The following is an 18,481-nucleotide window of genomic DNA, read 5'->3' as shown; positions in this document are numbered from 1 at the left end:
TTAGATCTGTATCCTAGTTTAGAAGAGTCTGAGGGGACTTAAACTTATCCTGAGGGGACTTAACCGAGTGAATGTTGAAACCATGTTTGCAATTGATTGAGAATTTAGAACCAGGAGTCATAGTTTAAAAATATGGGGCACTCATTTAAATCAGAGATGAAGAAGCGTTTTTTTCTCTCAGAGGGCTGAGCCTTTGGAATTCCCTTCCTCAAAAGGCAGTGGATACAGAATTTTAAAATATTTTTAAGACAAACGTAGAAAGGCCCTTGATTACCAAAGGGATGAAAGTTTGTCAAGGATATCCAGGAATTTGGAATTGATATTAAAGTCAGATCAGCTATGATCTTATTGAATGGCAGAGCACATTTGAATGACTAAGTGGCCTAATCTTATTCCATGTTTGTTTGTTTGTGATATCACAGGCAGATTTTAATGTAGCTGAAACTTGATTTAAGAATGAGGATTATGCAAAAGAGGCGTTTGGCATGTCTTCACTAATTGAGGTTCAGGAAGCACATCCTGAATTCAATAAATTGGCATAGACAGCTCATACTGAAGGTAAAAACAATGACTGCAGATGCTGGAAACCAGATTCTGGATTAGAGTGGTGCTGGAAAAACACAGCAGTTCAGGCAGCATCTGAGGAGCAGTAAAATCAATGTTTTGGGCATTGGAAAGGTGGAGAGATAAATGAGAGGAGGTGGGGGTGGGGATAATGTAGCATAGAATACAATAGGTGAGTGGGGGATGGAATGAAAGTGATAGGTCAGGGAGGAGGGTGGAGTGGATAGGTGGAAAAGAAGATAGGCAGGTAGGACAAGTCATGGGGACAGTGCTGAGCTGGAAGTTGGGAACTGGGGTGAGATGGGGGAGGGGGAAATGAGGAAACTATTGAAGTCCACATTGATGCCCTGGGGTTGAAGTGTTCCGAGGCGGAAGATGAGGCGTTCTTCCTCCAGACATCGGATGGTGAGGGAGCGGCGGTGAAGGAGGCCTAGGACCTCCATGTCCTCGGCAGAGTGGGAGGGGGAGTTGAAATGTTGGGCACAGGGCGGTGTGGTTGATTGGTGCGGGTATCCCAGAGATGTTCCCTAAAGTGCTCTGCTAGGAGGTGTCCAGTCTCCCCAATGTAGAGGAGACCGCATCGGGAGCAACGGATACAATAAATGATATTGGTGGATGTGTAGGTAAAACTTTGATGGATGTGGAAGGCTCCTTTAGGGTGAAGTTGAGGCTGAAGGGGGATCAGAGTGTTTTTATATTTGAAATGGAATTCTGATGATGAGTGGAGACTTCTTCACAGACCTCCAGATGAAGAATGGATGTTTGTTTATCAAATACCACCCAGATATTGTAAGGCGATATTGTGAGTAGTATGTGAAATTACCATGGCAGGACACACAGGAATACAGAAAATGCAGGCGTCAATAAACAAAACGTACCTGGGTAATTTCCATATTGCTGTATAGATTATAGTATTGTCACTATAAAGGAATAATTTGGCTAGGGATGCAGCTAGTTCTGGAATACAAGTCTTCAAATGATTGTTGAATTGTCAGGGCCCAAAGCCTTTAGAATATCCAGTGCAGCCATTATTTCATTTAAAATGGGGCCAATTGAATTGCTAAAGACTGGTTTCTGTGATCACAGGGACTTCATCATGATGGGGTCTCTCATCGAGATGGGTCTTAGACTCAACTGCCTTCTGGTGATTGCACATTGTTCTTCACTAGTTACCACCATTTACTTGAATACTGAAGCAGCCATGTCCATGTGAAGCAAGACTTGGGCAATGACCAGCTTTGGACTGTTAAGTGGTACAAGGTGCTAGTCAGCAACCATCTCAAAAGAGAGATTTTACCTTTTAACCTGTGTCTCTTGATATTTCAGTGTGTCCCATAAATTGAAACTCCTTCCCATACCACTGAGCCATGTTTATAATTTTCTAATCTTATTGACTTTGTGCAATTGGCATGTGGTTCAGATAGCAAACCAGAGACAACTACCTTTGACATTCTACATTTCAATATGGATGCTAAGTTTTCAAAGATCTCTCAGTCGAACATCATCCCCAGTTCTACCCATGTAGTTAGTTCCTACGCAGACTGCAACAATTGGATCCTTGCCCTTTCACTCCTAAGCACATCTCCAGCCATCTGGTTAAAGATACTCAATTCCAGGAAATTTGTCAGATGTTGTAATAACAAATAAAACTGGAGCAACAGTGTAATATGATCCACCCTCCTGGAATGTGCCCTACCAGAGGTGGTAACAGTAAATAGTGTTCTTTTACTACGACAATTCTTATTTTTTATTTAAGATGTATGTTATATGTATATTATTTTTGTTCTTGACAAATATGTTTAACTTGAAATCAACTATTGTTTCTAATTGTGGACAGTTCTGAGGAAACATTATTCCTACAATAATCAAAGACATTATGCATATTACCATGTGCCCCACTCTCAGAATGCATCCAGTGCAAAGCGTAGGCACAGTACATTATCTATTATGCTATCTCTCGAGCTCAGAATCCATTACTTAATTAGGTAAAAGCCTTTCAGTTCTAAATCATCTTATTGTAAACAGCAACGGGCAGGATACTGGGAGCAGCAGCCTCAATTTCTCAAGCCTCCCACAAAATGCCTTGCAACAAAACTGCAGCTCACTGCCAAAACTCAACTCGGTATCTAAACAGCGTGCTTTAATTCATTGCTTTAAAAGAAGCTAGCATACGGCAGTTCAGCCTGCCAAGGAACTCAGATGACATTCTGAAAGCAACATTTACCACAGCCAAGTATTCTTATCTGCAGTATTCACCACACTTAAAAGCTAACTAATTTTGCGTCATGTCTATTTTATTTTATGAATTATTCTGTTTAATTCCACTCTTAACTGTCGAAACATATCTGCAAGATCTGAAGTAATGAGGATTTTTGCACTAATCATATACAGTTACTTCTGTTGTCAATGTTTGAATTTTTGTTCTACAAGACATTAAGGCCCAGGAGCTGAAGAAGGTCCAATTGTTCCATTGTGTCTGCTCTACCATTCAATGAGATCATGACTAATAATCTTCAACTCCACTTGCTTTCCTTTTCCCTTAATACTTAATTTTCTTACTGCTTAGCAATCTGTCTATCTTAGCCTTGAATATACTGAAGAAAGAATTTCACAGCCTTACTACCTTTTGAGAGAAAAAATTCCTCCTCTTCTCTGTCCTACCTGGACGATCCATTACTCTGAGATAATGCAGTTTGGGTTCTAGATTCTCCCACCGAGGGGCGGCACGTTGGGGGCTCAGTGGTTAGCACTGCTGCCTCACAGCGCCAGGGACCTGGGTTGAATTCTCACCTCGGGCAGCTGTCTGTGTGGAGTTTGCACATTCTCCCTGTGTCTGCGTGGGTTTCCTCCGGGTGCTCCGGTTTCCTCCCACAATCCAAAAATGTGCAGGTTAGGTGAATTGACCATGCTAAATTGTCCATAGTGTTAGGTGCAGGGGTAAATGTAAGGGAATGGGTCTGGATGGGTTGCTGTTCAGAGGGTCGGTGTGGACTTGTTGGGCTGAAGGGCCTGTTTCCATACTGTAGGGAATCTAAAAATCTAAGAAACAACCTCTCTGATTAACCCTGTCAAACTCTCAAAGAATATTATACTTTTCACTAAGGTTGTTTCTAGCTCCTCTAAATTCCAATGAGGACAAGTCGGTCCTACTCAACCTCACTTCTTAAGACAAATCCCTTGCACCCAGGATCAACCTAGTGGCCTTCTCTGGGCTGCCTCCAATCCCAGCATATCTTTCCTAAACGAAGGGGATCAAACTGTTCTCGGTATTCAGCTGTGGTCTAACTAGCGCTTTACATTGTTTTTGCAAGCACTCTCTTTTTATACTCCATTTGCTTTGAAATAAAGACCAGCATTTCATTTATGTTCCTCTTTAACTCCTGAACTTACATGCTAGCTTTTTGTGGTTTATCATGAAGACTTCCAAATTGCTCTGTGTTTCAGCTTTCTGCAGTCTTTCTCCATTTGAATAATGTTCAGCTCCTCTACTTTTCCTATCAAGTGCATAATCTCACATTTTCTGGCATATATTCTATCTGCCATCAGTCCTCTTCTTCATTTTTATGGTGCAGCTTGGTGACTTTATTTAGCAGTTTGGATTTAGCTTCCATATGCAAACGCATGATGTCCAGCATTAACTGTTCTCCACCTATCTATCTCCCCACTGCCTTTGTTGGCAACCTACCATTATGACATTATGATGAGCCACAGTTTCCTGTCGTTAAAATGTAAAATCTAAAGCCATTTTCCTTGGTTACCACCACAAACTCTCTACCCTTCTCACTCATTCCATTTCCTCTCCTGCCACTCTCAGACTGTTTGCAATTTTGATGTCTTATCGCAAGCTGAGCTTCTGATTCCATACACTCTCCTGACTGCTTTGACCCGCTGCTGCAATTCCCATTTGTTAGCCTTTGATTCAGCTATCCAGTATTCTCTGAACCATACTTCCTTGGCCTTCCATATAATTCAGCTATCCAAATGTTTACTGCGCATATCCTAACACCAAGTTATATTCATCAACCAACCCTATGTTACTGACATACATTGGCTTAAAATCTCCCATTGCATCCAGTTTAAAATTCAGTATGACTCTTCAGTCTGTGTTAGCCAATTGGTTAGAGGCAGGCCAGGACTTAGAGCTAACAAAATATCTTCAGTGTATTTCAAAAGTATCTGTAGCTATTAGAACTTGAATGTGAAACGGCAGCACATTTCCCGATAAAAGCAGTATGTCTCTTCAGCAAAATACATTGAGTGAAGAATAGTCAATTGACCTCAAGGTCAATTAGGAATAGATAGCAAGTGCTGGCCTTGCCAGTTATACTCACCTCCTATGAACAAATAAGTAAAATCATAATGGTGTGAGTGAAATCAATTCCATTTACTTTAGGCAGTGTGGCCTCTAGGTGAGATTAATAGAGGGAGGTGGGATTCTCACTGGAAATTATTATTGTTCTGATTGGGAAAGCAGAGAAATGTTTGTCAGAGTTAACAATCCATTCAGCTGGTGCACTGTGAATGGTTGTGATGCCATCAGGAAATAATGCAACCCAATGATACTTGATGACTGACAAAAGTAGAACGTTAGGGAGCTGACTGCCCTCTTTGGACCTGGAAAAATTTGTAAACAGAATCGTGATCAGGCTGAGGTGTGGTGACAATTTGTAAAATCATTATACCCACTTAAGTATAATTTGGCTGAGACCAGTGCTTCAAACATTTCCTTATCTTGTTGCTTTTTTTTGCATTTCCCTGTCTTTGATGTGTGAACTGATTGTTATAGAGAAATCCAATTTGATGAATCCACCTCCTGCTTTTTGGCATGCACAGAGGGGCAGCCATTGTAGGATGAGGAAGCTTTATTCTGGAATGTGAGAGCCATGCTGTCTGTTTTCCATCCATACAGATAATTTCCTCAGCTGGACTTAACAGAGCTTAGAGAATTACCGATAATATCCTCTTTTAGAAACAGCCTACTTCACATTAACTTTGACACCTAAAATTGCTTCTATAACCTACGTAATCATTCTCTGTGAACGAACCTTCAACACAAACCCCCTCAGAGAATTCATATTTATGGGTCCTCATTTGCTCTCAAACTGAACACAAAAAATATAGACAGATAAAATTATGGTTAAATTTTATAATTTAACTATAAAGTTTAATTTTATAATCGATACAATTTTTATATAGTGTCAAGGGGTTTTTACGACACAGAAAGAGGCCCTTTGGACCATCATGTTGGCACCGGTCATCAAAGATAAACCTGTTTTCATCCCATTTTCAAATCCTTAGACTGAGCCTTTTATGTTATTCTGTTTCAGGTGCATATTTGCATTGTTCTTAAATGTTTTGAGGGTTTTCACTTCCACCATCCTTTATTGGCAGTGAGTTTCAGATACTATCATCCTCAAATCCCCTCTACTCTTCTTGCTCCTTACCTTAAGACTGTACCCCTTAGTGGTGGGATAAATAACCAAAGGACAGAGTTTCTTGCTGTCTACTCTGTCTGTGCCCCTCAGAACTTTGTCCATTTCAATCAGAGCCTCCCTCGGCCTTCTGTACTCTAAGGAAAACAGCCACAGCCCTTTATAACTGAATTGCTCCAGAACAGGGAACAGCCTGGTTTTGCTCCCTCTCTAATGCAATCACATTCTCCTATTGCACGGTGATCAATCACATTCTCCTATTGCATAGTGCTCCAGCTGTGGCCGAACTAACGTTTGGTACAGCTCTGTCGTAACCTCCTAGTTCTTGTATTCAGTGCCTTGACTAATAAAGACACGTACACCATGTGCCTTCCCAGTCACCTATCTGCCTGACCTGTTGCCTTCAAGGATTTATGGGCATGCACATCAAAATCCCTCTGTTTCACTGTACATCCTAGGTCATAGAACATAGACATAGAACATAGAACAGTACAGCACAGAACAGGCCCTTCAGCCCACGATATTGTGCTGACCACTGATCCTCATGTATCATGTATCCTCATCCTCAGGTCCTACCTTCAACGTGTACTTCCTTGCCTTGTTAGTCCTCTGAAATTGCATTGTATTTTGAGATTTATCGTTTCTACTAAGGTTGTGCATTTGATAATATCTCTGCTGTTGTCCTGAAGACTTGTACACTAAGTTAAAGGTAAGTAGTATGCTTACCATTATATGGTTCTCATTCTGCTGTAATTAGTTAGCTACAGACCTCGGCACAGTCGTACTCCAACATATTTAAAAGTTCTGAAGAGACAAGAATAGCAGCCCTCAACATCACAGTATTCAAACAAGTACAGTCTCCAGTAGCTCATTTAAGGAGCACCAGCATAGATTTGCAAAGGGCAGAACATGTTTGACTAATGTTATTGAAGTTTTTGATGAAGTAACAGAGAAGGTTAATGAAGGGAATATAGTCTGCGATGTTATCTGTGGCAGTTTTAAGAAAGCTTTTGAGAAAGTAATATCAGAAAACTGACTTAAACAAAATTTAGGCACAGTTCTTGAAATAAGAGGGCTAATGAAAAGCATTGGCTTTTTGAGAAGAAACAGCAAGTTGTGATTAATTGTTTTACAGATGGGAGGAGGTAAATAGTAGTGTTCCCCAATGATCAGATTTAGGACTATTGCTGATCTTGGAACATGGAGTCAAATTTCACAATTTGCTGATGATACCAAACTTGGAGGTATGGCAAACATTGAGGATGAGACCAACTACACCAGGGCATTGATAGGCTGGCAGAATGGGCAGAAGGCTAACAGAGAAGTGTGATTCTGTGAAGTGTGATGAGATACATTTTTGTACAAGTGACTGGGAGAGATAATATCGACTTAATGGCAGAGTTCCAAAGATCAGAATGACCTGGAGGTTTGAAGGTATCATTCTTTGATGATGGCAGGCTATGTTGAGAGGGTAATTTGAAAAGTATCTGGGATCTTGGGCTTCATAAATTGAGAAAGCGAGGACTGCAGATGCTGGAGATCAGAGTCGAGAGAGTGGTGCTGGAAAAGCACAGCCGGCCAGGCAGCATCCGAGGAACAGGAGAATCGATGTTTCCTGATGAAGGGCTTATGAGCAAAATGTTGATTCTCCTCAGATGCTGCCTGACCTGCTGTGCTTTTCCAGCACCAAACTCTCGACTTCATAAATTGAGACATCTGTTAAAAAAATGTTGAATAAATTTTATATAATTCTGGTTAGGCCAAACTTGAGTATTGCATTTGGTTCTATCACCACACATTTAAGAAGAACGTAAAGGTCCTGGAGAAAGTATGGAAGAAAATGGTTCCAAGGTTGAGGGAATTCAGCAACAAGGTTAGGTTAAAGAAGCTGTTATTGTTCTCCATGGAGCAAAGGGGTTTCAGGGGATATTTCATAGAAGTGTATCAGATTATAATATGTTTAGAAAAGGTAGGTAAAGAAAGGCTTTTCCCTTTAGCTGATTGTACAAAGTCCACAGGACATACATCTAAATTGTGGGAAAAATTCAAGAGGGTTGAGAGAAACAACATTTTATATAATGAATGGTAATGACTTGGAACTTGCTGTCTACGAAGAAGCAGAGACTCTGATTTCAAAAGTAATTTAGAAAAGCACTTGAAGGAATTAAAAGTATACAGCTACAATGATTAAGCAGGGAAATTGAACTGAATTTATCTACAGAGAGCTGGTATGGATTTCTTGCGCTAAATGGCCTTCTTTAGTGCTGTTTTGGCTATGACTCTGTAGGTAATTTTTAAAATTAGTCTTAAAAATAATAATTAATGAGCACCATTTCTGAGTGCCAGCAAGTGTGAGGTCAGAAATATGGCTACCAATCTTATATGAGGCAATCAGTCATCCAATTGAGGGCATTGAACATGTTCTTGAGGCTGCAGGCCTTTGGAGTTTGGTAGAAGGAGGGTAGAAGCTGCACTGCCAGAGGTGGCTGCTGCAGGATCAGGACTGTGAGGGAACCTTCATCTTGAGGTATCATTGAAATGGTTTCAATTTTTAAAAAGTAAGCAGTGGGCCCAGTTGCCAAGCTATTGCTATGAAGGACAATCTGCAGCTCTGATGTAACCTGTTCCCTATTACCTCAGAGAGGAATTAAGTCCAGGATGCCTTTTGGAACATGGAAGCCTGCTGACTAGATACCTTCCTTTCCTATTTTCTGCCAGTACCTCCAGAAGCCGAAGATTCTGCTCTATAACCTTACAACATTCGTTACATAAAGGAAGTGAGTTATGGATGTTGGAGGTAAAGCATTGCACCTCCAGGTGCATCACTGGATGTTCCTCAGGACAGCATCCTTGGCAAAACTGTCTTTAGATACTTTGTCAGTTATCTTCCTAAGATATTAATTTTGCTCTCTGAAGAATTCATGATATTTAGCTCTGTTCAAAATAAAGTTAATGAGGGAGCTCTTATCAACCTGAGCAATAGCTGTATTGCATCCAGCTTTGGACTGAGAAGTAGCAGGTCACATCCATGCCACATGTGCTAGATAATGATTCTCCCCGACGTCCACTACTTCCTCTTGACCCTCAACAACATCATTGTTGCTGACTGCTTCAGCATCATTGACTAATAGCAGACTGGACCAACTGTATGATGGCTACAGAGGTCAGCGATAGCCTCACTTCATGACGCTATAAAGAGTAAAACCTGGAAAAATGGAAGCTCAGCATAACACATCTCGGACAGAACAGATGCTGAATTATTGTTTCTGCCAGTGTACCCGACATCTACTTCAGCAAATTGATTGCAGTATGCTCAATCTACAAATTGTACTGTAGTAGCACAAAATACTCACTTGGAAAATACTCTTTTTACTGGGGTAAACACTGAGAAGGGCTGGAGAAGCCATATCATGCAACATCATCACTTTTAACTCATACCCATTCTAATGTAAACACAAATCTCTGTTCCTTAATAATTATTAAGACAGGTCTACATGTTGTAATTCTCTGTCTAGCACCATTCTCACCTGGTCAGTGATTCAAAGAAAGCCCTGTTTCTGATTTGAATAATTTAAATTGTCTGTTCTAAGTCCTGTGGGTTGATACTATCCAAACTAATTGACATAGGATCACTCAGTCAATAGAGGAGATTAGAGATATTTGTGTCAGGCAAAGAATGGAAGATATGCTTAATGAGTCATTGTGGGCTGGATTTCAGCCCAAGCTAATAGAATTATGTGCTTGATCAGATCATGAGTGGTATGGATCGAGTAAATAGACAAAGTCTTTTTCCTGGGAAGGGGGACTCCAGAACTAGATGACACAGGTTTAGGGTGAGAGAGGAAAGATTTAAAAGGGACCTAAGGAGCAGGTCTTTCATGCAAGGGGTGGTGCGTGTATGGAATGAGCTGCCAGAGGTAGTGATGGAGGCTGGTACAATTACACATTTAAAAGGCATCTGGATGGGTATATGAATAGAAAGGGTTTAGAGCAATATGAACCAAATGCTGGCAAATGGGATTAGATTAATTTAGGATATCTGGTTGGTCTGGACGAGTTGGGACCAAGATCTGTTTCCGTACCGTAACTAGGAATGAGCAATAAATTCTGTCATGCCTCAACGACATGTACTCGGACAAAATTTGTGCTGTCAATCCATGACTTTTGCTATGGGCATTTTAATAGGTCAGTCCCTGGGATGCTGTTCTAAGCTTCTGCCTGAGTAACTGAAATACAGCAAATCTTTTATTAACTGGCTTATGGGACGAGGAGTTGATCAAATATTCTGATTGATCAAAAGGTCACAAAAAATGTAAAATCACATTAAGTAATAGAAAATTAATGCAGAATGTATACATGTCACTGTTATGCTTTATTTACTGCACAAATCACTTAACTAATAACCCAACTTTGCCTTAAATAAAACTTACCAGCAGAGAGCCTTCTAACTACAAAACGTTGCACTATACCTTCAGTACATGTGACAATATAAATCAAATTTTAAAAAAAACGCACGTTCAACTGACTATTCAGACACCATAGAGATTGCAATAATAGAGTAACTTATAATTTTTTCTGTTTTATTGAGAGTGCCAGTTCATCAGGTGCTGGTTAAAACAAAGTATGCAGGAATAGCTCCCACTGGCAGCATAAAGTAGCCCTACTGCATTTTGGCTGATTCTTCTGACTCACTTTGGCTGAGTGATGTTTGCTGAGTATTTTCTCCACAATTTTCCCTAAATAGAGTGTGTGTTCCCAATGCTGGAGATAGAGCGACAATTATAAACATGGCCACCATGATCTGTTTATACATGTACAGATGCACTCAAAATGAAGAATAGGAGGAAAGTTTAGAAATGCATTATGGCTCAAAATTGCATACCACAAATGTATCAAGTGACAGGTGTCAAAACAAATGCTGATAGCTATTAACTTCCTGAGCACAATTATAAAAATAGCAGGACAAAAATAACTGCCCTGAATGAAAATCAGAGCTGGATAAATGGCAGAAAATTTTATAGGATTTATTAAACACAGCAAAAATGATACCAACAAAATTCCAAATGCTGTAAGCACTTTGAAGGTTACTCCCAAGGATTCCTTGCAAATGTACTTGTGTTTCTTTAGCCTTGTTTACACAAAATACTGCTTTGCTGCAGAATGTAAGTTATCAGAAGATAAACTAAATGTGCAGTTTTTAATTAGCGAGTTTTGAGAAGATTGAAGTTTTGGACGTAGGTTTGCTCGCTGAGCTGGAAGGTTCATTTCCAGACGTTTCGTTACCCTACTAGGTAACATCTTCAGTGGGCCTCAGGCGAAGCAATGCTGAAAATTCCTGCTTTATTTTTATATGTTTGGGTTTCTTTGGGTTAGTGATCTTATTTCCTGTAGTGATGTTATTTCCTATGGTGAAGTCACTTCCTGTTCCTTTTCTCAGGGGATGGTAGATGGGATCTAATGCGATGTGTTTGTTGTTAGAGTCCCGGTTGGAATGCCATGCTTCTAGGAATTCTCATGCGTGTCTTTGTTTGGCTTGTCCTAGGATGGATGTGTTGTCCCAGTCGAAGTGGTGTCCTTCCTCATCCGGATGTGAGTTTTTAATTGTTAAGTGGGATGTGAACATCACTGACAAGTCCAGCACCTGTTATCCATTCCCTAATTGTCTTTGAACTGAATATCTTACTCAGTCAGTTTCAGAGGGTAATTAAGAGTCAACTGCATTACTGTGAGTCTGGAGTCACGTGTGGGCCCGACCAGGTCAGGATAGGGATTTCCTTCCCTAAAGAATGTTAGTGAATCAGATGGGCTTTTATGGCAATTGCAGTGGTCACGTGCTTGGCCTTAAGCTAACTTTTGTTTTTCCATATTTTAGTGAATTCAGATTTTATTATCTTCCATGGTGGAATTTGAGCTCATGTCCCCAGTGCATCTATTTTTCCTAAATAACCTGTTCAGCGACATTATTATACACCTCCGGAACAGGTGAAACTTGAACTTGACTATCCTGTGTCATAAGAGTGCCCCCTATTAGCCTGGGTCTAATAATGTACAGGTGATAATCATGGATTTAGATTGGTAAAATGAAGTTTTGTTGATTGAGGTTTTTAGGAGTAAAGGCAGAACTTCAAAACTGAATGACAACTTTTCATGAAAATATGCAAACATATGAATTTAGAGCAGGAGTATATTCTGAAGTGTTCTGACACAGCAGTGAACCCTTCTGTTAATTAAACCAAACACCCAGAAAAGCTCACCCCACCTCATAATCTGTTAAAATATGAGTGACAGAGAACTCCCAAATTCCACTGTTTAAAGAAAATAATATCAATTTATTCATTAAGTCTAAAAGTGACCATTAAACAACTATTTGCAACTCTCAGCCCCCCTTTCTCTTAACTGCTTATTACCCGTCTCCAACTCTATAACAATATACTGTTCCAATAAAACACATGAAAATTACATCAATTTAATTTCAAAACCATACAGCGCCTGTCATCTTTGGTGTCTTTCTTCCGGTTGAAGATCTCCCCGGGCCGTCGTATTTCTTTTAACTGTGCAAATGTTTCATATGAAGAGGTACCTTTGATAGAGGGTGTTTCAATGTCTTGGAACCATCCCTCCATCTAACCATCTCTCTATCACAATGCCTGTCTTTTTATATCCCCCAACATTGGATGCTCTCATTGGTTTGATCTCAGTTAAACAATAAATTCAAACTCAATTTATCCTGGGGCACCATTTAAACTCATTAGTTACATTTGAACTGTTGCCAATACAACAACCAACTCAGGTATTTGTTACATATTTTCAATTTTCCACTACACTCTCACACTGTTCTTGTAAGCTTTCGGTGCGGAACAGCATTTACTCTTTCTTAAAGGTACAGTACACACCTTTAACTTCATAACACAAGATAGAGGACACCCTTAAGTCTCCTCTACATTCAGGAAGAACTTGATTATTCTGATTACTCCACATTCCCACCTATCCCTGATAACATTTCCTCCTTTGCTGATCATGAATTTATCCACTTCTGCATGAAAAATGTTCAAAGGCTCTGCTTCTGCCACCTTCGAGTAAGAGAGCTCCAAATATTTGCACCCATCTGAGAGAAAAAAGTTCTCCTTAACTCTGTCTTAACTGGGTGACCCCATATTTTGAAACAGTGAATATCAAAATAATTATAGATCATCCCATAAGTTGGCACAGTGGCATAATGGTTAGCACTGTTACCTCACAGCACCAGTGACCCAGGTTTGATTCCATGCTTGGGTGAATGTGTGGAGTTTACACATTCTTCCTGTGTCGGTGTTGGCTTCGGCTGGGTGCTGTGGTTTCATCCCACAGTCCAGAGTTGTGCAAGTAAGGTGAATTGGCAATGCTAAATCGCTTATTATGTCTGGGGGTGCGCAGGTTAGGTAGATTAGTCATGGTCAATGTGGGGATGGCATTCAACTAATTAAATTGAATAACTTGCATAAATATTTGTGTAGTCTAATTTTGTCATCACTTTAAAGAGCTGAATAATTCCTTTTCTAAATAATTATTTCTGTTGAATATGTTCACTGTTGAATAAGTGATATCTTACTATGTCACTTTTTTTATTTCTAAAATATTAAATGAAGTATCTTTCCTCCTTACATCACAGATCTATTACAAGTCTTTATATATAATGAAAGTAATATGAGAAGATAATGTGAGATGTCATCTAGGCACCAATACTTCTGAAACTATTTTGTAGCAAATGTCATCTGCTTGAAAGTAATTAAAAACAGCAGCATTCAGTAGGCTGAATGGCCTCCTTCTATGCTGTACTGTACTCTGATTTCATTGCCTTATCATTTCTCTGTGTGATATTATTTAAAGGAAACAGACTACTTTATCAAGTGTTCGATGTACTAGTTTGGTCTCCTTACTTAAGATGAGACATAATTGCATCTGAACAAGAACGGAAAAGTTTCAATTGGTTAGTTGATAGGATGAGAGGTTTATCTTTTGGCGAAAGATTTAGCAGATTGGGTCTAGACTTATTGGAATTTGGAAGAATAGGAGGTGATCTTATTGAAGCATACACAATTCATGGAAATCGTGGTCAAGAGTATAGTGCTGGAAAGGCACAGCAGGTCAGGCAGCATCTGAGGAGCAGGAGAATTGATGTTTCGGGCATAAGCCCTTCATCAGGAATTCTTCCTGATGCAAGGCTTCTGCCCAAAGCGTCAATTCTCCTGTTCCTCGGATGCTGCCTGACCTGTGCTTTTCCAGTACTACACTCTCGACTCTGATCTCCAGCATCTGCAATCCTCATTTTCTCCACAATACGTAGAAAGGTTGATGTAGATGCTAGATGGATGTTTTCTCTCACACGTTAGCCAAGAACGAGGGGGTACGGTTTCAAGTTAAGATAGAGGGAGGAATTCCATTTCTCAGATGATTATTAAAGTTTAGAATTCTTTTCCTCAGAATAGTGGATGCTGAATCATTGAATTTATTCAAGGTTGAATTGGATTGATTTTTGATCGATAATGGAGTCATTGGTTGTGGGTATCTGGGAGACCAGGTAACTTTCTTTTTATCCACCAACAAAAAAGGGAAATGAGGAATTGAAATGTATGTGTGTGCCATTTTGGTAAGTGCTATTTAGTAATCTGGGACATAACTGGAGAGTGGCATTCTGTGAGGAGACTTGTGTCTCCAATGACGATTGTTGAATGCCTGAGCATTCATTTAGATACTGAATAGAACCTTGTCTTTATACTTACCACATACTGGGAACAGAGAGCTGCTTTCTGACTGGAGCAAGAAAATAATCAGAGGTCAGTGCCACAACAAGACTTTAGCTTTGGGCCATGAAATTCTGGAATCAGGCAGCCTGGGGTTCTATAACAATGAGATCCATTCTCTTTGTTGGTAGTTGCACAAAAATGTTCAAGTACATCATAATTAACCAATTTATATAAAGAGTAGTGCAGATAGTTGAAAGATTACTTGTTCTGTATTTAGAATTTGTATTGATGTCTTGGATTTTTTCTCTGAGCTTTCACTCGCATTTATTTCAGCCCTTGTCATCAGGGAGAAATGGGAATTCATTTCTTTGCCCGACACTCTTTAACTCTGATAACAGATTTCACCTCTGAGTGATCCTGCCCAGTGACTGGAATATAAAACCTAATTCTTTGCTGTATTCTGCTATAACACAAATACAAGATTATTTAACGTGTCTCCTCAAAGGCTGAAGATTTTTAGCACTGAATTTCACTGAACATTTATTCTTGAAGCCCACAAAATGTTTGTATGTAATTTGTTACTGGAAGAAATGCATATTTAGTGAAAATAGCAAATGCGAGCCCCTTTAAGTAGTAGATGGTATGATCTCAAAGCAAATCACATGATTCTGCATTCTCTGTTGGAGCAGTCGAGCTATTTTTCCTCTTGCTCACTGGCTCTGAATGTGCTGTAGTCAGGCTTTCCTCAGTCTCGCCTTGTTTTTAAATGATGAACGAGAAAAAGTGGGGTGAGCTGCAGGTGCAATCTCAGGTCTCACCTCCTTCAGACACATCACTAATCATGTCTCTGTGCTGCTGTTTGTTTTACAGGGAATGTGGAGGGATAAGGAAGAAATCAGGTAAGCAGTGTTTTCCTAATTATAATACATGTACAGCAGAAATTTATCCATTAAAAGCAATGATACTCAAGATGAATATCCAAAGGAAGCAGCCAATAATGATTGCAGAAAGCCAATGTCCCAGTCAGAAGCTGAGTCCTAAACAGGTGGCAGCACCAGCAGGTGATTGTAAAACTCAAATTTAAAGCCACACACAAAGCTGGACAAAATATTTTTAATGTGTGGTAGCTGGGTAACTAGGAAAGATATTGTATGTGTGGATAGTGATTGAAAAATAATCTTCATATATATGCCTTTTATGAAATATACAAAATGAGATGCAGCAGCATTCCCCTCCCTGAGCTTTATTATAAGTGTGCCATCAAGCCAAATCGTTAATTGCCTCCTTTTTTTATTCTCCAGAATTGACCAGAGTTGAATATTACATCAATGTAATTGTACCAGAAACTGTTCCAGAAGTGCACTGCTCCTTTGGAAGCTTGTCACTAAGATTGGACTGAGTTTGGCCTGCGATTGCATTATATTCCTTTTTGCCCATTTTTGAATCTCATGAGCTGCAACTAATGCTCGTCATTGAGATTTAAGAAAGGCAGTATTAAATTTCTGCATAACTTTGTGACTGTGAGCTTAGGAAACCAAGTCTCCTGTACGTAATTTCATTGGTGAACACTTAGCCTCTCTTTGATTCTTGTTGGCTTTGCTTTAGCTAAACTGACCTATTTTCTCCTCATCAAACCTATCATTAGCACCTATTTTACATCTCAATCTAATCTTTACCACATTGCCTTTTGCTCTGGGCACCCTCAACATCTGTTCTCCTTTTCTTTGTCAACAGCATCAAAACCATCATTTTCTAATCCCTTTCAGTTCAGAAAAATAATCTTTGGAATTGTATTCTGAATGGTGACAGCACCCACTTGATTTGCATACTTCAAGTCACTTTCTGCAAAATAGTAATAAGGGCCTCAGTCATATACTGTTCCATTGATGTGTGTATTCATCAATTTTAATTATTATTCTCGAACCATGCAGTCAGTTGTTTAACAGCAATCCCTCGCATTGCAGAGTTTCAGGTACAACTCCCACCAATCTGTGGTTTCTGTGATGGGTGGTGGGTGAGTGTTGTCAACAGTATGCCACTTCTGTCTTGCTCTTTCCCATTTCCCACTTACTTATGATTAAAATTTTAAGAGCCATGATGCAAGCAGGGAACACTTAAGTCATGAGACCTGCTGCTGGCTGACAATGCTGTGGCTACAGAGGGGGTTTTAATTGAAGCTCCTAGCTAAACATGGGAGCTCTCAATTGGAACAAAAGCTTTACTATGCAACTCCACACCAAAGCAGACAGCACGAAGGTGGAACTGATGTTTGTCAAAATTATATTTCCTACTGTTTCACGTGACATTGATATATTTTATTCATGTATTTTCTCTTTTTTTTGTCTCTGGCTTTGTCAGAGAGCTTAATGGTGCCCAGTGTTGTACTCATCACTCTGTGGACATAGCTGAACTTGCCAGCTTAGCTGGTCCTCTGTTCTATATATTGTAAAGGACATTGTCAAAGCTCAGTTGCAGTGGGGATTGATTGAAACCTAAACAAATAAGTAAATAAAATAAACTCAGCGAGTTTGGGAGTATCTGTGGAGAGAGTAAAATTAAAGTTTGAATCTGATATGACCATGTGTTGTTGGTGAACTCATTATTCTTTGAGGGCTGTGCCAGTCAACTCTGAGGTGGACACACATGTAGACAACATTGACAACGCTTTTTAGACCTCCTCATTGTCTTACCTTGATTGGCTAATCCCACTATTCTTTCCCATCATACCTAAGAGATTAGGTTTTCAGGTCCTTCCCATTTCATTGCTCCTGACCCCTGACCTGACTCTTTGTCCTCCCCAGAATCCTTTTCCATTCTTCCATGTCCCTGAACCAACTCCATACACAACCCTATAGTCCTTACCATTCACTCACCCTTGATGGTTCTAAACCTTTATGCAAGCTCCCAATCTTCTGCCTTATCTTCTTAGTGCAAATTTTTTCTGTGACTACAGTTGGTCACTCTCCCACAATGTAATGACAAAGTGATTCACTCCTGGTGCTTTACCTGTGATTATAGATATAGTCACTGTCCTCAAGCTGTATTTGCAGACACAGCCACTTTCACAGTGTGTTTACAGAATGACTATCCTGGCTGTATTTCTTGCAATTAGATGCTGTTACAGAAACCAAACTGTATTTACAGAGACAGTCATCTCTCTGCCTGTATTTTCTAAATTACAGACACAATCACTCTTCACAAACTGTCTTTTTGTGATCACACAAATGCTATTCATTAGTGTTTGCTCTGGTTTCAAGTACAAGTTCGTCTCTTAATTTTTGGTATTCCACTGTTGGTACAGTATGTATTTCAATCTATTCTTATTTTCTGTTCACCGTACAGCTCATAACTATTGCACACTCAGTATTAAACAGGCTCAGTATATTCAATATATAATTAATGCCAACTAAAAACAAACCCAGTTGAATGACTTCTTTCAAAACATGTCTGAATTGCTCACAATGTTTAAATTAAGGACTCAGCGACAGAAACGTGGATACGTGGATAGAAGAGGGACAGGAATGGTTGTTGGAGGTTCCTGGTTACAGATGTTTCAGTAAGATTAGGGAGGGTGGTAAAAAAGGAGGGGGTGTGGCATTGCTAATTAGAAATGGTATAACGGCTGCAGAAAGGCAGTTCGAGGAGGAGCAGGAAAGGAGCAGTCACCTTTTTGGGTGTTTACTATAGGCACCCCAATAGCAGCAGAGATGTGGAGAAACAGATTGGGAAACAGATTTTGGAAAGGTGCAGAAGCCACAGGGT

At 39.8% G+C, this 18,481-nt stretch overlaps 1 protein-coding gene across 1 annotated transcript in view; it reads left to right on the top strand.

Moving 5' to 3' along the window:
* Nucleotides 1-18,481, top strand: part of sh3pxd2aa (SH3 and PX domains 2Aa) — a 310,500-nt gene that overhangs the window by 160,401 nt on the left and 131,618 nt on the right. Inside the window, exon 6 of the mRNA XM_043712866.1 lies at nt 15,590-15,618. Coding sequence (XP_043568801.1) covers nt 15,590-15,618 — 29 coding nt within the window. The remainder of the gene's footprint in view (nt 1-15,589; nt 15,619-18,481) is intronic.

The sequence above is a fragment of the Chiloscyllium plagiosum genome, chromosome 22 (assembly GCF_004010195.1).
Source record: "Chiloscyllium plagiosum isolate BGI_BamShark_2017 chromosome 22, ASM401019v2, whole genome shotgun sequence".
NCBI lineage: Eukaryota > Metazoa > Chordata > Chondrichthyes > Orectolobiformes > Hemiscylliidae > Chiloscyllium > Chiloscyllium plagiosum.
The sequence above is the reverse complement of the archived record's forward strand: the minus strand, read 5'-3'. Positions and strand labels throughout refer to the sequence as shown.